At 40.9% G+C, this 20,174-nt stretch overlaps 2 protein-coding genes across 2 annotated transcripts in view; one reads left to right on the forward strand and one right to left on the reverse strand.

Annotated features, from left to right (window-relative positions):
• Nucleotides 1-620: 620 nt before the first annotated feature.
• Nucleotides 621-20,174, reverse strand: part of LOC120311928 (methyltransferase-like protein 7A) — a 28,033-nt gene continuing 8,479 nt past the window's right edge. The window contains exon 2 of the mRNA XM_039352024.1: nt 621-784. Coding sequence (XP_039207958.1) covers nt 668-784 — 117 coding nt within the window. The 3' untranslated portion in view covers nt 621-667. The remainder of the gene's footprint in view (nt 785-20,174) is intronic.
• On the forward strand, nt 15,607-19,545 carry LOC120311927 (methyltransferase-like protein 7A). The gene is made up of 2 exons (XM_039352023.1): nt 15,607-16,574; nt 18,601-19,545. The coding sequence occupies exons 1-2, from the start codon at nt 16,083-16,085 to the stop codon at nt 18,835-18,837; spliced, it is 729 nt and encodes a 242-aa protein (XP_039207957.1). The 5' UTR covers nt 15,607-16,082; the 3' UTR covers nt 18,838-19,545.

Genomic DNA, 20,174 nt, shown 5'->3' on the forward strand with positions numbered 1-20,174 from the left:
AACAGGGAAGATTCTTTGTGCTGCCCCACTTCTTTTCGTTAATTGGCCACAAAGCGAGTCCTTAATAAAATGTTTTTTAAAAAAGAGAGAAATCTCTCTTCCTAACTCTTCTCTCATCCATTTGACCTTTACTTCTGCTAAAGAAATACATTATGTGATACTTTTAGAAAACCAAAAAACTCCCAAAGTAGTGTTGTGCCCCAGCAGACATACCAAATGGGCAGAGCCTATGCTGTGACAGCCTAACGCTCTTTTCCCTATGTTTTCCTCATGTAAACCCTCCTTGTCCTCTTGCTACAGAGTCAGCAGCTTGATCTATTTGGGTTCCTACTCAAGTCTCCTCCAAATCAAACTTGATCCCATATGATTTCGTACAGACTTCCCCATTTGGTGGGGGGGGGGTTGGAAACAATTAAAAAATTGCTTGTCATTGCTCAGAGATGTTGTTTTAAATTTCCAGTTTAGCTTCAACCTAGTATTTTCTGGAGATCTCTCACTGAAGTACCAGGTAGGCTCCTCTCTCAGGACAGAAGCTTGCTGCCATTTACTAACATTAAAGTTGTGCACATATTCATTAAAGTTGTACACCATCTGAAAATGATTCAGAAACACAGGCAGGCGGGAAAGCTGCAGTTGCTTTAAGAAGGAATCCCCTTCATAGCGTAAGTTAAGTCTGAAAATCAACAGCATAAAGAGCAGCAGAGATGTTACAGACTTGTTGCCAGAAGTATGTCCAGGTTGATCTGTCAGCTGTTACATGTTCTATGAAAAAGTATGCACCACCCTGGAAAAAGTAAAATAATACAAAAAAGAAAAAATAAATCAGAACGCTTTGAAATTACATACAAAATTGATACTGTAATCCAAATTGTTGTTATATAACTACCTGGGGATCTAAAGCAATAATTAAATATAGAGACAAAATGAAACTGGAATACAATTTATCCATTAATGATTTACAGATAATTCAAGTTCTAGGAAAACTGAGAACTGGCCTTTTTTATTTAAGGATGTTGACTAAGTAGCACCTGCTGAAAAGCCTCCTACCTCCATTGGTGGTACATTGGCACATGGCAGGTGGTACGTGGCCCTGCCCAGCCCAGCCAAGGGTAGCGTGGAGGCAACGAGCCAAAGCGTAGCACAGGACTTGCCATGAGAGAGTCCTCAGGTGATGCAGGGCTGGTTGGGGCGAGATAAAGGCCCCAGGATCGGCACTTCTGGCTCACCTGATAGAGAAAGGAGGAGGGGGGGCGGAGACAGTAAGGGATATAAAAGGAGGCAGTTTGGGTGGGAGACGGAGAGAAGAAAAGACTTTGGAGAAAGAGGCAGAAGAGAATGGGAAGGATTTGGAGAGACGTGTGTGTGAGAATGGGAAGCTGAGCCGTGCTTTGCAGGATGGAGCAGGCAGACCTATGCCAGCACACCCATCAGCATCAGAAAGGCTCCAAAAGAGGTAACTGCCGGGGGGGGGGAAAGCAGGAGGCTTTTCAGCAGGTGCTGCCAGGCCTGCAAACATGGCACTGCCCCTCTGTTTTCCATCCCCCAAATTCCGGAGTATAGATGGGCAGCCTTTGAGTGCCGCTGACAAGTGGGTGGGCAGTGGGCAGGAGCGCCGGGTGAGCACCGCTTTGCAGGATGAAGTGGATGGAGTTCCTTGCAAGTCCTGCCCCAGCTATGGCGAGGAACTGCAAGTGCGTCTGTGCCCAGAGGGCGAGAAGAAGGAACCGGAGGGTATATATTATATCTAATATATTAGATATATTAGAGCAAACATGGAGAACTGGAATAAAGGGAGACAATTTAACAAATACAAATGGGCTAGTCCTTCCAGAAAACTGGCAATCAAATGGTCTCCTTTAATTCAAATAATGTATATAAGAATGGAGGGAGATCTATTTGATGATTTAAAGGCGCTGATATGGGAGCCTAGTTGGCAAAGAAAGAAAGGTAGAATAAGGTTGAAAAAACTGGGATTTTGACTCATTAAGGGGGATTTTATATTGCCAATTAGAGGGTTATTGAAAATAAGGATTTTATTGGTATAATATTGAAAAATTAGACTTAAAAGGGAAAAGAAAATTAAATATTATGAATATGTTTGATTTATTGATTAACTCAGGCAATATATATAATGGTTTTGATTTATTAAAGGGGATATGGTGGGAAATAGATAACTCTTAGGAAATAGAACAAGATTATATGCAAATAGATAAAATGTGTATTTTGGATATTATAGTTTGTTATGAAGTGAGATAAGGTAAAATTTGGTTACCCAAAATCTGAAAATTATAAATATCAAATGTTAAACTGGAATGTTAATAAGAAATTAAAAATTGAGTAAAAATCAATAACAGGATATGGATTGTTTATGAAGATTGAATGCAATTAAGGTATGTATAGGCTAAAAATTTATTGATAAATATAATAATGATGTTCTTATTCAGTTAATATAATTAGAAATGTACTAATCTGAATATGAGACAGTAAATGTTAAGGGAAAAAGAGAAGAAATATTTGATATTGTAACCTGAGATCTGCACAACAAATTGTGGCAAGTTCTTAAAGAGATGGGAGTACCAGACCATCTTATTTGTCTCTTGAAAAACCTATATGCGGGTCAAGAAGCAACAGTGAGAACTGGACATGGAACCACTGATTGGTTCAAAGTTGGGAAAGGAGTCCGGCAAGGCTATTTAACTTATATGCAGAGCACATCATGAGAAAGGCAGGGCTAGATGAATCAAATTTGGAATTAAGATTGCCGGGAGAAATATCAACAACCTAAGATATGCAGATGATACCACTCTAATGGCAGAGCCTCTTGATGCAGGTGAAGGAGAGTGCAAAAGTTGGCTTGAAACTCAACATTAAGAAAACCAAAATCATGGCATCCGGCCCTCTCAATTCCTGGCAAAGAGATGGGAAAGAAATGGAGGTAGTGACAGATTTTATTTTCCTGGGCTCCAAGATCACCGCAGATGGGGACTGCAGCCAAGAAATTAAAAGACGCTTGCTCCTGGGGAGGAAAGTTATGGCAAATCTAGATAGCATACTAAAAAGCAGAGACATCACCCTGCCAACAAAAGTGTGTATAGTCAAGGCCATGGTTTTTCCAGTTGCAATGTACGGCTGTGAAAGTTGGACCATAAGAAAGGCTGAGCACCAAAGAATTGAGGCCTTTGAACTATGGTGCTGGAGAAGACTCCTGCGAGTCCCTTGGACTGCAAGGCGTTCAAACCGGTCAGTCCTAGAAGAGATCAACCCCGACTGCTCTTTAGAAGGCCAGATCCTGAAGTTGAAACTTAAATACTTTGGCCACCTAATGAGAAGGAAGGACTCACTGGAGAAGGGCCTAATGCTGGGAAAGATTGAGGGCAATAGAAGGGGACCACAGAGAATGAGGTGGCTGGATGGAGTCACTGAAGCAGTAGGTGTGATCTTAAATGGACTCCAGAAGATGGTAGAGGACAGGAAGACCTGGAGGAATGTTGTCCATGGGGTCGCGATGGGTCGGACACGACTTCGCAATTAACAACAATTAGCAATAGCTAATACAATGTGAAAAAGAAACTTTCTTTTTCACATTGTAGGAAGATAGTGGTGGTCCTCTGGCATGCTATTTCCCAGATGCCAGTAAATATTATTTAATAGGAATCACCAGTTCTGGTGTTCGCTGTGGCAGATCAAAATTTCCAGGATTCTATGTGTGTGCTGCAAGTTACAAAAAATGGATATATTCATATTTATCTAACAAAACAAATATTGTAAGCCTTCGGTTTGTCTTAATTTTGGGAACTGCTGGATGGATAACTTTCCATCTTGTATAAAATTCAAATTTTATTGAAATAGGGTGACAGATGATTATGTTTTAAGTTTTTTTCTTTCCCTTGCACACATATATTTTCCAGAAAATTCTCAGTAATGGAACTAATTGATTTATGTGATAACTCAGTATAATAAACCTAGTCTTCTTAGTATTCTAATCTGCTACTTATGCACACATACCTAGAAAGAATTTAACATGTATTTAATTGATAGTTTAAATATAAGCACCACTGTTATGTACCATTTATGAGCTATAAAATATATAAAAGCTATCACTAATATGCTACTGGGGAAGAGCAGAGGGCTAGTACTAGTAGCGTCAGAAAGAATGAAGCGACTGGGCCAAAGCCGAAAGGATGCTCAGCTGTGGTTGCATCTGGTGGTGAAAGGAAAGTCCGATGCTGTAAAGATCTTTTCTCCATAGGAACCTGGAATATAAGATCCATGAATCAAGGCAAGCTAGACGTCAAACAAGAGATGACAAGACTGAACATCGACATCTTAGGAATCAGCGAACTAAAATGAACAAGAATTTAACTCAGATGACCATCAGGTATACCACTGCGGGCAAGAATCCCTCAGAAGAAATGGAGTAGTTTTCATAGTCAATAAAAGAGTAGGAAAAGCAATACTGGGATACAATCCCCAAAATGGCAGAATGATCTCAGTTCGAATCCAAGGTAAACCATTCAATATCACAGTAGTCCAAATCTATGCCCCAACCACTGGTGCTGAAGAGGATAAAATTGACCGGTTCTATGAAGCCCTACAGCACCTTATAAAATTAACACCAAAAAATGATGTCCTTATCATCATGGGGGATTGGAATGCTAAAGAAGGAAACCAAAAGATAACTGGAATAACAGGCAAGTTTGGCCTTAGAGTACAAAATGAAGCAAGGCACAGGCTGATAGAATTTTGTCAAGAGAATACGATGGTCGTAACAAACATTCTTTTCCAACAACCCAAGAGACCTCTCTGCACATAGACATCACCAGACAGTCAACACAGAAATCAGATTGACTATGTGCTCTGCAGCCAAAGATGGAGAAGCTCTATACAGTCAGTAAAAACAAGACCAGGAGCTGACTGTGGCTCAGATCATGAGCTTCTTGTTGCAAAATTTAGGCTTAAATTGTAGAAAGTGGGGAAAAGCACTAGACCACTCAGGTATGAACTAAATCATATTCCTGATGAATATACAGTAGAGGTGACAAATAGATTTAAGGAATTAGATCTGACAGACAGAGTGCCTGAAGAACTATGGATGGAGGTTCACAACATTGTACAAGAGGTAGCAACTAAAACCATCCCAAAGAAAAAGAAATGTAAGAAAGCAAAATGGCTGTCTGAGGAAGCTTTACAAATAGGTGAGGAAAGAAGGGAAGCGAAAGGCAAAAGAGAAAGAGAAAGATACACCCAATTGAATGCAGAATTCCAGAGAATAGCTAGAAGAGATGAGAATACCTTCTTAAATGAACAGTGCAAAGAAACAGAAGAAAACAATAGAATAGGGAGGACCAGAGATCTCTTCAAGAAAATTGGAGATATGAAGGGAATGTTTCATGCAAAGATGGGCATGATAAAGGACCAAAATGACAGGGACCTAACAGAGGCAGAAGAGATTAAGAAGAGATGGCAAAACCACACAGAAGAACTATACAAGAATGAGCTTAACGTCCCAGATAACCACGATGGGGTGGTCACTGACCTCAAGCCAGACATCCTAGAATGTGAAGTGAAATGGGCCTTAGGAAATCTGAGCAACAACAAAGCTAGTGGAGGTGACAATATTCCAGCTGAACTATTCAAAATCTTAAAAGATGACGCAATAAAAGTGCTACACTCAATTTTCCAGCAAATTTGGAAAACTCAACAGTGACCACAGGATTGGAAAAGGTCAGTTTACATTCCAATTCCAAAGAAAGGCAATGCCAAAGAATGTTCAAATTATCGCAGCATTGCACTCATTTCACATGCTAGTAAAGTTATGCTTAAAATCCTACAAACTAGACTCCAGCAGTATGTTGATCGAGAACTACCAGAAGTACAGGCAGGATTTTGAAGAGGCAGAGGAACTAGAGATCAAATTGCCAACATACGCTGGATCATGGAGAAAGCTAGGGAGTTCCAGAAAAACATCTACTTCTGCTTCATTGACTATGCGAAAGCCTTTGATTGTGTGGATCACAGCAAATTGTGGCAAGTTCTTAAAGAGATGGGAGTACCAAACCATCTTATTTGTCTCTTGAAAAACCTATATGCGGGTCAAGAAGCAACAGTGAGAACTGGACATGGAACCACTGATTGATTCAAAATTGGGAAAGGAGTCTGGCAAGGCTGTATACTGTCGCCCTGTCTATTTAACTTATATGCAGAGCACATCATGAGAAAGGCAGAGCTAGATGAATCAAAAGTTGGAATTAAGATTGTCGGGAGAAATATCTACAAGATATTTCTGATACCACTCCAATGGCAGAAAGTGAAGAGGAACTAAAGAGCCTCTTGATGCAGGTGAAGAAGGAGAGTACAAAAGTTGACTTGAAACTCAACATTAAGAAAACCAAAATCATGGCATCCAGCCCTCTCAATTCCTGGCAAATAGATGGGGAAGAAATGGAGGTAGTGTCAGATTTTATTTTCCTGGGCTCCAAGATCACCGCAGATGGGGACTGCAGCCAAGAAATTAAAAGACGCTTGCTCCTGGGGAGGAAAGCTATGGCAAATCTAGACAGCATACTAAAAAACAGAGACATCACCCTGCCAACAAAAGAGCGTATAGTCAAGGCCATGATTTTCCCAGTTGCAATGTATGGTCCTTTTTTGGACCATAAGAAAGGCTGAGCGACGAAGAATTGAGGCCTTTGAACTATGGTGCTGGAGAAGACTCCTGCGAGTCCCTTGGACTGCAAGGCATTCGAACCAGTCAGTCCTAGAAGAGATCAACCCCAACTGCTCTTTAGAAGGCCAGATCCTGAAGTTGAAACTCAAATACTTTGGCCACCTAATGAGAAGGAAGGACTCACTGGAGAAGGGCCTAATGCTGGGAAAGATTGAGGGCAATAGAAGAACGGGACGACAGAGAATGAGGTGGCTGGATAGAATCACTGAAACAGTAGGTGTGAACTTAAATGGACTCCAGAAGATGGTAGAGGACAGGAAGACCTGGAGGAACAATGTCCATAGGGTCACGATGGGTCGGACACAACTTCGCAATTAACAACAACAACAAACATAACTAAAATACACATGTTATTTCAAAATTTACCTTCTTTATAGACAAATATATTCTGATTCTCATTCTAATAACTCCTCCTTTAATAACAAAATATCTTTCATTATCACATATCTATTTCCATATAACAAAGTTATAGTCTAACAGTTAGTTTTAACTCCCATTATAAATCTAAGTGCTAAATATTTTTAAAAAACATTATCTCTGAAAAGCTGCTTTACCCGTTAAGTAGATTTCTAAATCCCATTTTTATATCTAACTCTGGCTTTCCTTTTGTGCCAAGTACGTTTCCATACCAGTAACTCTAAAATCTTGGATGTATCTCCCTTCTTTTCTACACCTGTTGTTTGAATCAAGGGAGAATGTCCAGTTATCAGTCTTTCAAAAGAACTGGCCCCTTTGTAATTGTTAAGTTGTTGCCCTAATAATTCAAATCTCCATGTTTGGTTTAGGGTATTTATAATCGGTTCAGTAGTCTGGTCCTCTTCTTCTTCTTGTGATTTCATCTGAGTAGAATAGAGAGTCAGCTGCCAGCTGCCAAAAAGGCCAACAGAGTGCTAGGCTGCATTAACAGAGGGATAGAATCAAGATCACGTGAAGTGTTAATACCACTCTTCAATGCCTTGGTAAGGCCACACTTGGAATACTGCATCCAGTTTTCATCACCACGATGTAAAAAAGATATTGAGACTCTAGAAAGAGTACAGAGAAGAGCAACAAAGATGATTCGGGGAACTGGAGGCTAAAACATATAAGGAACGGTTGCTAGAATTGGATATGTCTAGTTTAACAAAGAGAAGGATGAGGGGGGACATGATAGCAGTATTCCAATATCTCAGGGGCTGCCATAAAGAAGAGGAAATCAAGCTATTTTCCAAAGCACCTGAAGGCAGGACAAGAAGCAATGGGTGGAAACTAATCAAGGAGAGAAGCAACCTAGAACTACGGAGAAACTTCCTGACAGTAAGAACAATTTATCAGTAGAACAACCTGCCTCCAGAAGCAGTAAATGCTGGACAGCCATTTGTCCGAAATGGTGTAGGGTTTCCTGCCTGAGCAGGGGGTTGGACTAGATGATCTCCAAGGTCCCTTCCAACTTTACTATTATTGTTATTGTTATTGTTATTATTATCTGGTGGTGGGGGTGTTTGGTTATCTAAAATGTCTATGTTCTCTGCTTTAAGAGTTACATCAAAGTTCTCAGCCACTTGTGCATGTTGTATGAAGTCTTCTTTAATGTTAAATTGTTCATCTTCTGTTATTTTTTGGGTTATAGGTTGATTAGTTTGAGTCTGAGGTTCAATTTGTAGTTTTGTAAAAATGTCTTTGGCTTTCACTCCTGAGATGATTAGCTCTGTTGCTTCACGGATTTTTCCAAGGATAAGTTTGTAATTAAGTTGTGGATAGGGTTCATCAATTTCCATGGTGATTAAAGATAGTTCTTTAGTGGAGGCTATGTTTAGTAAGACTCAGCTATTGTCCACCTCCACAATTTGTAGGAATTATTGTCACCACAGATGTTTCTACATCTTATCTTTTTTTATAGTATAAAGGACAAATCAAAGTAGTCAACAAGCACAATTGAAAAAAGGAATTCCAGTTGCTATGCCAAAGTTTGCCACAAGATGTCCCCCAAAGTTTACCACAAAATCTTTTCCCAAATGCTGAATAGCCTCTTATTCAGGTAAAACACAGAAAAGCTGATATTTTGCAAAGTTAGTAGTTGAAGAAGTTAAAAAAGATGCTAAGTCTCTATAATAAAAAGTTTGGGCCCCCAAGGTATCCACAAAACAAAAATCCAATTATTTAGTTGTTGAAGTTAGTAGTTCTTTCGTTTTCTTTCCAAGCTGTAAAATCCCACGTATGCAAACACCGCTGAATTGACAGCGGGGAAACAAATTTCAAAAGGCTTTCACAGGAAGGTAATTAGGGTAATTAGGGAAAAAGAGAGGTAAAAAAGGATTCACCCAAAACCTCCACTCCTGCTTCATATGCTTAGCTGTTATTGGGACTTTCGGCTGGTGCAACTAGGTCCTAGAGAGCTGCCTCAGATCAAACAGAAGGGCTGCCGCCCTTCCGTGATCTTGCAAGGATCCTCCCCAATGCTGATGGACTGTGTCCAAGCAAGGAGGGTTCTTAGAGAACCGCAAAGCCTTAACAGCTCCGCCTGCTGCTTCCTTGGCTGTTAGCACATCTTGGAAGGAGACAGTTTCCTTAGCAAAAATCTTTTGCTGAAGTTCTTGGCTCCTCAGACTGCAAACTAGCCAATCTTGTAGCCATTCTTCCAAGTCCTTAAATTCGCACAGCCTTACAGCTTGATGCAGAGCAGCAATGAAGTTTGCGGCAGACTCTCCTGGATGCTGGTCCCGCTGTTCAAAAGCATGTCGCCAAACGATGACCGACAGCTTCAGCTCAAAATATTCTTTGAGCATTTTCTTACGCTCGTGTAAGCAATGGACTCCAAGTGTGCTGGAGCAACCAAGTTTTCAGCGATTTCAAAAGTCTCTTGACCCTAAATACACAGCAACGTCGCAGCTTTCAGTCAGTCCTCTCGAACTTGGTTGGCTCTAAAATAATTTTCTACCCTGGGAACATAGGAGCTTCAGCATTCAGGATGCATGACATCGAATTCGGAAAGACAACCGATCTTCGCGATGGTGAATTTTGGCGACCTCTTTGAACGCCTCATGCTGTGCAGGCTTCCGAAGGGATTCCAGGGCGGTCCTAGCCGTACTCTCCTCCAGCGTCTTTGTACTGGCAGGCAAAGAGGAAGGAAGTTGGAACGCCGTACTTCTAAGCACTTGCAGGCCTTCCATGGTGAGTCAGCCTTTGAATCTTTGGCAGCACAATCCCACCTTCATTGCCCATGCTCTGTTTTGCGCGTTGGTAGGCACTGAACAAGGCAGAGTAACAAACAGGTACTTCTTTATTCTTGCTTAAACAGAACTCTCCACAAAATAGCTCCGCCCCTTTTTATACATTCACCCTGGAGCGTTGTCAGCCAATGAATACAACGTATCTTCCCGCTCAAATGCATGCTCAGTAACTCGGAGACAGCCTCTCTGGCCCAGGCAGGCCACGTGGTCTGCCTGGGTCTCAGTGCAGCTTCCTACACCTGGTCTGTCAATCAAAGCCCAGGACATAACAGTATGCATGCAAAGGCCTTAGTGCCAGAGAGCAAGAACCAGCCTGGGGAGCTTTACTGAGGGTAGGTGAAGGGGATAGCCACAGTGTGATTCTGAATGATGTGTGTGTGCGCATGTAGCTACTTCTACAAGAACAGGTAATACAAACATCCTGAACAAATTTTCCCTCCCACCAGACAGAAATCCAAGTTGTTCAATACTTGCTGTGCCAACTATTCCCAAATGCCATCTCTCCATGAATCCATTTGACTGACTAATTACAAAGTAAATGAGGCAAGAATGAAAGCCTTACAATGGGTTTCCGCCCTCCCCCCCATAGTTTTCCTAGTTGTCTTCTGAGGTTTCAGTTGAGCGCCAATGGCTCCAGGACTCCTTCCTCTCTCTGTAGCTTTCCACAGACATTTGGGAAGATCTGTTCCACTCTGCTTGCAGATGACTTTCTAGTGGATGGATGGATTCAAACTCAATTCCATGGCTCAAAGGAATAGGCGGTCTTCTCTGAAAGCAGCCTCTGGCTCAGTGTGCTCTGTTTCCAAAGGTTGCTGAATCATCTGTACAGGACTGAAAGATATGAGGTCCCTCCCCCCTTTCTGGGTGACTCTCCGGGAAGAAACATTGCTGGTCAGACATGAGGAATGGAGAACAGAGGATAAAAAATGGAGAAGTAGAATGGAGGATGAATAGCTGGCAGGCAGAGTTTTGAACAGATATTAATGTTAACTTTACAGATGTCAAATAGACAGATGAAATCCATTCAATGACATATAGTACAGTAAATGCAAGAGTGAAACTTTTCCTGTAGATGAACTTAAAACATTCCCTCCTGATAACTTTGGGCTGCTTCTTAAAAGCACACAGAGAGAAAGAGAGTGAGAGGAGAAAAGAAAGAAAAAAGAACACAGTTCTCCTCACCCTGTTTTGCTGGCCAGGCAAAGTAGGGTAAGGGAATTTGCTTTGCTTATTTTAAAATTATTTCTAACAGAATTTAAAATTCTTTTACCTTTGGATTAGAGACATTTAACAATTACATTTAGTTCATATACAAAGACTTAGACACACAAAGACAAAGAAAAGAGAAAAGGAGAGGAAAACAAACTCTCAGTTTTCACACACTGGTCATTCCCAAATCTCAATTAACTCAAATTAGGGAAGAAACAACTTTTAAACATATCACATGTTTGCATAGAAAGAGAGGGACAGAGAAGATATATTCTTCTCTTTTAAGTACCTTTATTTAGCCAAATTGGTTTCCCAGCTTTGTCCCTGAGCAAAGCCCATTCCTCACATATCTCCCTTGCTCATTTTCTCTTCATACCGGCTAGGATGGGCACTCGCCAAAAATCTCCTAGGAGGGTTCCTGTCATGACCCTCAAGCTACAGCTTCTCATGTTCCCTTTCTGATGTGGGGTCCAATTGGCTTAGCCAGGTCTCCCTTTGCAGCCAAACTCTGCCGCTCCGCCTGTCAGTTCTCGGATTAAAAAAAAGACATCTTGGAGGACTCTGGTTCCCTCACAGAGTACAGGCACCTCTAACCAGAGAACACACCGCCTGTCACTTTGCGGACCAAAAAAGGGTCTAGGAGGACCTGCCACCCCCAACACAGCAGGTACGGGCACCTCCTTCAACTGCCGGTCACTTTTCAGACTCAAGAGAGTCTGGGAGGACTGCTGCTTTTTCCACACAGCAGGTAAAGGGACCTCCTAATCCAGGCTTTGCTCACTGACTTCCCAGCTGTTTTCAGGAAGAAGTCTCAAAATCATAAAGAAAGGATCAGGTCTCACCCAGTTTCCTCCACGTTGCTGTAGAATTGCTTGGTAGTGCTCGTTGACTTCCATAGTCCGCAGCTTAGGGCTGGCTACACAAATGTGTTTGGAGGATTTCCTCAGTTCAAACGACTGGGCTGCCACACACACACACACCCCACACACACACACAATCGACGAGCATCCCCTCCTTGCTTGCCGCCTCTGTGGGGCGACTTTCAACCCTTTCCAGGGTCTTCCATTGGGGCGAAATAAGATGCAAGAGACAGAGCCCCATCTTCAAGCATATGCATCACCACGAGATCCCAACTGGAAGTGTCTTTTTGGTATTCTGATAGTGCTGGGTTAATCCTTTTATTCTCAGAACACGCAATGGCAGTTCGAGGATTTTTTGGTCGGCTCCGCCAAGAACATCTCTTCAGTACCGGACGGCTCTGTGGACATGGTAATTGGCACGCTGGTGCTTTGCTCTATAAGCAGCATCCAGGCTGTCCTGAAGGAGATTCTGCGAGTGCTCAAACCAGTAAGTCAAAGGGAAAAGAACACCGAATAATGAGCACTAGGCTATGCATGCTTTGAAAATGATGGGGAGCAGGAGCTTTAGATCCTCCAGAACAGCACCCCTCTGCTGCTCTTTATGCTGCCAATTTTCAGACTTAACTTACGCTATGAAGGGGATTCCTTCTTAAAGCAACTGCAGCTTTCCTGCCTGCCTGTGTTTCTGAATCATTTTCAGACGGTGTACAACTTTAATGAATATGTGCACAACTTTAATGTTAGTAAATGGCAGCAAGCTTCTGGCCTGAGAGAGGAGCCTGCTTGGTACTTCAGTGAGAGATCTCCAGAAAATACTAGGTTGAAGCTAAACTGGAAAGTTAAAACAACCTCTCTGAGCAACAAGCCACTTTTGAATTGTTTCCAAAAATATTCCCCCCCAAATGGGGACGTCTGCATGAAATCACCAGGGATCAAGTTTGATTTGGAGGAGACTTGAGTAGGAACCCGAATAGATCAAGCTGCTAACTCTGTGGCAAGAGGAGAAGGAGGTTTTTACATGAGGAAAACATAGGGAAAAGAGCATTGTGGTGTCACAGTACATTCTGTGCCCATTTGGTATGTCTGCTGGGGCATAACACTTCTTTGGGAGTTTTTTCACTAGTCTTTCATTCTGCGGAAGCCTCTGTACAGCAAGATTCTGAAGTAAATAAACTGAAGGCTGCCCTTCACCTTTAAATAAAAGTTTAAAATGCTGCCCAAAATCAGCCATTTCCCTGCAGAATTTCAAAGCTATGTTCGTGTAGTGATAAGAAGCACAGAGAGAGGCTGGGGATAGCATGCAGTCCAGTGGCTTTGGGATGCTGTATATATATATTGATATTGTATGTGTCATGTGCTCCTGGCTACTTTCCTTCATGACCAGAGGCAAGCTTGCCTAACCAATAACCAGCCAAGACACAGTGAAGGCCTTTTGTTTTGTTTATTGCATAAGCAGGGAGAGAAGCTATCAAAGCTTGCTTCTCTCCAAAGTTTTAAACCAAAATATTTCCTTCTTTATACATCCCTTCTCCCGACCACCACATCCCTCCTCTTTCCCCATTGGCTGAGGTACTATGAGGTTACACTCTTTCCAACCACCTCCTACATATTTCCTGCCAATATATTAAATCATACATCACATGTATATTAAAATTAGGAGATAATTTATGCAAGATGTGTCAGTTAATATTAATCAATTAATTGTGCATGCTCAGTTGCCTGAGTTCTGGCCCCCTTTTTTATGACTTCTTAGAAAAATAGTTATCTTCTATTACAGATGTTGTCTTCTTCCTTCCCCACTCTTAAAATCCAGCTATTTTTGCCTACATATTTCTTTTACATCCTTTCTTTATTCAACCTTTCCTGTTTCTCATCATAGCTTCTCCACTCAGTAAATTTCCACTGCAGCAAATTCAATTTTAAATTTCTCTTTTAATATTAAATTTTGAAGACCTTTCTTTTACTTCTATCATATGCAGTTTGAGAAATGACCTATATATTTGCCGTACAGAGAAAATTAGCAGCCATTTCCATGGATGGAATAGTTACTCTGTGCTGCCCTCTGTAATCAAATAATAATCACCAGTAAAGCCAATGTAATCTTCTAAATAGGAAATGTAGGGTTGTTCCTAGCACCCTGAAACATGACTAAAATTTGGATGTTATTCTTATCAGGCTATTTGTCCAACTAGCTAGTTTTTCTCCAAAGAAACATATTGTTTATTAACCTTTATTGCTGTGTTTATAGCATATCCTCAGCCTCATTTTAATATATCCTGCTATGTGTCTAAAGTCCACATGGAAATTTATAACTAGCAGAACATCGACTAGCTTAAAGAGTGCCCCTGTGGTGATCTCAGGATCATCTGAAGAAGATACAAAGGTCTCATAAGATGTCTCATGATCTGCTCAAAGAACAGTAAGGGCATAATATGAGGACCTGATAAAACTGTAGACCAGGGCAAACAATCAAGAGTCACCCAAAACCAAGCCAAGGAACTGAAAATCAAAAAGCGCAGAAAAGAAGTGATAAGAGATGATCAAACATAGCAACAATCCTGGCAATATGAAGTTCAACGATGAGTCACAAGGCTCACAATGTTCCAATGCCATTTTTTTTTCAGGAAAAGATTCAGCGCCAAATGTTCCAACTTTCATATAAACCAAGTCGTGATTCAGACATATTGCTATAGGAGAGCAATAGTTCCTAAGGAAGCTGTAATTCTCAGTATGCCACCCAGCAATTTATAAAATGTTATGGTGCCCATCTTGAAATTTAAAGTGGACTCTGGATGGATTTAAATTTTATTTAAAACTTTAATAATACAGAAATTTATTTATAAAATGTAAATGCCGCCCAACTCTAAATTTAAAATGACTCTGGGCGCCTTTAAGCTTTATTTAAAACTTTAACAATAATACAGATATAAAGACTTCATTTCCCTCTTTTAAAAAGTACATCCACAGTTCTCTGTGCTTGTTTTATATTTTTCTGTCTTACTATAATTTTATTTAAAACAAGTATTTGCAAAAAAAAAACCCTATGAATAAACATATCACTATTTTCACCATACAAACTGTATAAAACAGAATGCATTATTTTTATGTAATGGTGTATGGAAATAAATTTGGCAGACAGAAGGAAGAGCTATGAATTAGAAAAATTAGACAATGATTAGACAAGAAGCAAATGAGTCTGCAGAAGCAGTGAGGAGGTGGCAAGTTCCCTAGTTTCTTAGATTGGAAAGATGTGCTTTCAGACATGCAAGCTTTTGTTAATTTAACATTACAATAAAGCTAGAGCAAGTATTTCTGGGTGGGCTTCTTGTCTGGACTATCTTGCAAAGTTGATTTTTATGATATATATATATATATATATATATATATATATATATATATATATATATATATATATATATTATATATATATATATATATATATATATATATATATATATATATATATATATATATATATATATATATATTATATATATATATATATATAATATATATATATATAATATATATATATATATATATATATATATATATATATATTTAACTTAGTACCAAATCCTCCACTCTATTGTTTAAAGGAAAAATAACGTCACTCTACTACTCCTACACCAGCTCACTGCTGGAGGTGTCTGACGGGATAAGACCTCATCCCCTTCCCGCCCATCTCTTAGCTCTCTTAGTTTCAGTTTTAGTAGTTTTTAATGATATTTTAATCTATGCAACTTTAATATTTTAATTATCTTTTACTTGTTTTATAACTTGTAAGCCACCCTGAGTCATCTTGCAAGGGAGATGGATGACATAAAAACTGAATAAACACAATCTGAATTTAAATCAAATTCAAATGTTCATTGGGTATTTTTTTCAACAACTGACCGATAGAGTTGCCGTCGCTTTAAGGAAGAACTGGAACAGATCCCAGCCGGAACTGTGTGTCGCTTTCCTTGCGCAACTTTATTAAGGGAACGGGGAGGAGCGGACAATATTTAAAGCAAAACATTTAGGGAGTCAAGCTGCTTGGCTACAGGGAGGGCTTCTCTTCTTATTCCGGCGACGATGCTGCTTCTCATCTTCCAACAATGCATGAAATTCCTCACCCTGCCCATCCATGTGCTTGCCTATTTTGGCTTATGGGACCGTATTTCTAAAAGAACTTTCCCAGCTTTCATGATGGCATCGAGCAAAGTCTACAATATAAGAATGCACAAGGAAAAGGAGACGCTGTTCAAGAACCTGCGGGACTTCGCCGACGACTCGGGAAAGCTCCACCTGCTGGAGATTGGCGTGGGCTCCGGCACCAATTTTCAGTTTTATCCACCCAAATCGCGCATTACCTGCGTGGACTACAATCCCAACTTTAGAAACTTCCTCCTGAAGAGCATGGCTCAGAATACGCACCTGCAGTTCGAGAATTTTGTGGTCGGCTCTGCCGAGAACATCTCTTCGGTACCGGACGGCTCTGTGGACGTGGTGGTTAGCACGCTGGTGCTTTGCTCTGTCAAGAATACCCAGGCTGTGCTGAAGGAGGTTCTGCGAGTGCTCAGACCGGTAAGTCGAAGGGCAAAGACCACCGAATAATGAGCACTAGGCTATGCATGCTTTGAAAATGATGGGGAGCAGGAGCTTTAGATCCCCTGTGCATGCTTTGAAAATGATGGGGAGCAGGAGCTTTAGATCCCCCAAAACAGCAGCTCTCTCTGCTCTTTCCGCTGCCGATTTTCAGACTTAACTTTCGCTACGAATGGGATTCCCTCTTAAAGCAACCGCAGCTTTCCCGCCTGCCTGTGTTTCTGAATCATTTTCAGACGGTGTACACCAGTGATGATGGCGAACCTTTTAGAGACTGAGAGCCCAAAAACTGGCCCCGCCCCCACTCCACCCCCTGCTCTTCCCCATCTTCCGCCCCACCTGCCCGCAGGGCCACTCCCGGTCTCCAGGGCCTGCCGCAGATCGCCCAGGCAGCCCAGCAACGCTATGGTGGTCATTCTCTCTGCCCGCGCCCTGCAGCATCAATTGTGCATGATGGGTGTGAGGGCAGAATCTTGTCTATGCTGCCTGGCTGCCATGTCCTTGGCTACGCTGCTTCATGTGGGCCACGCTCAGGGGCGACTCTCCTTCAGGGGGGCTGCTTGGGAAGAGGGGGTCACGGGGGGGGGCAGCCAAGGCTGGGGCAATGGCATGTGTGCCCACAGAGAGGGCTCCGAGTGCTGCCTCTGGCACCCGTGCCATAGGTTTGCCACCATTGGTGTACACCTTTAATGAGTATATGCACAACTTTAATGTTAGAAAAGAGCAGCAAGCTTGTGGCCAGAGAGAGGAGCCTGCTTGGTACTTCAGTGAGAGATCTCCAGAAAATACTAGGTTGAAGCTAAACTGGAAAGTTAAAACAACTTCTCTGAGCAATGACAAGCCTCTTTTGAATTGTTTCCAAAAATATCCCCCCCCCCCCAATGGGCACGTCTGCATGAAATCACCAGGGATCAAGTTTGATTTGGAGGAGACTTGAGTAGGAACCTGAATAGATCAAGCTGCTCACTCTGTGGCAAGAGGAGAAGGAGGGTTTACTTGAGGAAAACATAGGGAAAAGAGCCTTAGGCTGTCACAGCACAGGCTGTGCCCATTTGGTATGTCTGCTGGGGCACAAAATACAAAGCAAATATTAGGACACAATGGGGAAGGGAAAGGGAGGAAAAAGAACAAAAAAGAGCTAGTACTTCTGGGTGTGCTTCTTGTCTGGACTATCTTGCAAAGCTGATTTTTATGATATAAAGTATATATTTTTTAATTTAGTACTAAGTCTCCAACTATTGTTTAAAGGAAAAAATAACATGACTCTACTACTCCTACACCAGCTCACTGCTGGAGGTGGCTGACGAGATAAGACCTCATCCCCTTCCCTCCATCTCTTAGCTCTCTTAGTTTCGGTTTTAGTGCCGTTTTTAGTGATATTTTAATCTATGTAACTTTAATATTTTAATTATCTTTTACTTATTGTATAACTTGTAAGCCACCCAGAGTCAGCTTGCAAGGCAGATGGATGACATAAAAATTGAATTAGTAAATACACAGTGAAACTTACAATTCTTTGAACCCTTTTGAATTTTTAATATTTCTGCATACGTTTGACCTAAACTGTGATTGGCTGTCCACAATTAAATTCTAGACCTAGATAAAAACAAGGAGGAGGAAAGTGTATCGGATGTGCTCTCCACCTTGAGTTATTTGTAATAATAATAAAGCAAGGGTATAAATAAATAAATAAATAAATAAATAAAGGAATAAATTATTGGAATTTTGAGTTTGATATGTGGAACTATATTGAACTGGTTCAGCTACTTTGTCACCATCCTTAATTAAAAAGGCCAATTCTCAGTTTTCCTAGAACTTGAATCACCTGTAAATCATTAATGGATAAATTGTATTCCACTTTTATTTTGTCTTTATATTTAATTATTGCTTTAGATCCCCAGACAGTTATATAACAACAATTTTGATTACAGTGTGACTTTTTTATGTAATTTCAAAGTGTTCTGATTTATATTTTTTCTTTTTTGCATTATTTTACTTTTTCCAGGGTGGTGCATACTTTTTCATAGAACATGTAGCAGCTGACAGATCAACCTGGACCTACTTCTGGCAACAAGTCTATAACCCTACCTGGGGATATTTGACAGATGGGTGTTCCGTGTTAAGAGAGAGCTGGAAATATATCGAGAATGCGGGGTTTTCTAAACTGAACTTGCAACACATCAGAGGCTCATTGTTCATAAGTATAGTTTCTCCCCATATTTATGGATATGGTGTGAAGTAATTGTTCAGTCTGGAGAAAGCATCTTTCTCTTAAAATCAGATTTCTGAATTTAAGGAATTAACAGTAACAATGCATATGCTGCAATAAGAAAAGGATTTCTTCTATTCTATATGATTCGGAGTAGAGAAAAGTTCCTAAACGTTCAGGCTGCACTAAGCCTCAATGGTACCTTGGATCAAATTTGGAGGGAGGGCAAATAATAAATGTAAAAATTAATTTAAAAAAACAAAAGACCATGTAGGGGGAAAGCCCCCACCATTTTGCTGTGGCATCACTTAGACACCATGTCAGCTGCCCAAGAAGGATAGCTCGAGGAGGCCTTTTTGGGGGGGGGTATTACTCATAACCTGTGTGGAGTTCTCTAGTAACAAATCGGTAATGGAAAAAGCTCTAACTTAAGCACAAGCAGAGCAAGGAACCTCTGTTTAATAGTACTTCAGGCAGAAGCCTTTGTTGGCTTTTAGGAGAGGCCTACACAGAAAGACTTTTCTCAGCTTCTTACTGCCTGTACTTGTAGAGAGGGTAAAACTGCATATATTGACATGGGATTAGACTGAAAGCTAAGGCTTAGCATTTAGAAACTGATAATGTTGTATCAAAGCTTGCCAACTGCTGAATTATGTATTATCTCCTAGTTTTACTTATCATGCTTTTCATTTTCAATAAAAAAGGGTTTGAGGTTTTTTTTCTCTCTCTCTCTCTGGTGAACTTTTGTTCATGACTTTTTCTGAGTATGGGCAAATGCAAATATTGTGTCCCCTGGTTCTGGGATATATTGTGTAACTGATCCATGGAAAAGCCTGGTCCTCAATAATCATTTTAAGTGGGGACTGAGAAGAGATTTGCTGTTAAACCTTAACCTGATATTTACCTGTTTGTAGAAACATTTTTGGAAAATGCTTCAACATATTTGTTTAGCATCACCCCATCCCGTTTCTATCTATCATTTACAGAAGATCCCAGATTAGCAGGGACTGTGGCCAATTCTTTGTGCAGCACAAAGAATCTTCCCTGTTGTTGGCCCCTGGGATATTCCAGAATTCCAAAATCCAGCTTTAAATGCCCTCAACCTAGTGCTTTTTTCATTTTTTAAAATTTATTACAGTCAAAGATTTATATAGAGAAAACCAAACTGTTTAAAAATAAAAGGATGGATATAAAACACAAGGTAAAAGAATGTACAGAATATGACTTCTTGTTCGCTGGCGCAGCTGCTGCGGAAGCTTGGAAGGCGACTCCATCTTCCACATCCGATTTTCCTTCAATGGGGGACCCTGGAAAGGGTTGAAAATCGAGCAAGGAGGGGACCCCCGCTTGATTGCGGGAGGGCGGCAGCC

This window comes from Crotalus tigris, unplaced genomic scaffold (assembly GCF_016545835.1).
Source record: "Crotalus tigris isolate CLP2741 ecotype Arizona unplaced genomic scaffold, ASM1654583v1 scf7180000018397.210595, whole genome shotgun sequence".
NCBI classification, from domain to species: Eukaryota; Metazoa; Chordata; class Lepidosauria; order Squamata; family Viperidae; genus Crotalus; species Crotalus tigris.

Excerpts from the sequence above, each read along its gene's own strand:
- LOC120311927 (XM_039352023.1), top strand. The coding sequence starts at position 16,083 with ATGCTGCTTCTCATCTTCCAACAATGCATGAAATTCCTCACCCTGCCC. Across the intron at positions 16,575-18,600 it reads TTCTGCGAGTGCTCAGACCG|GGTGGTGCATACTTTTTCAT; the intron begins GTAAGTCGAAGG and ends TACTTTTTCCAG.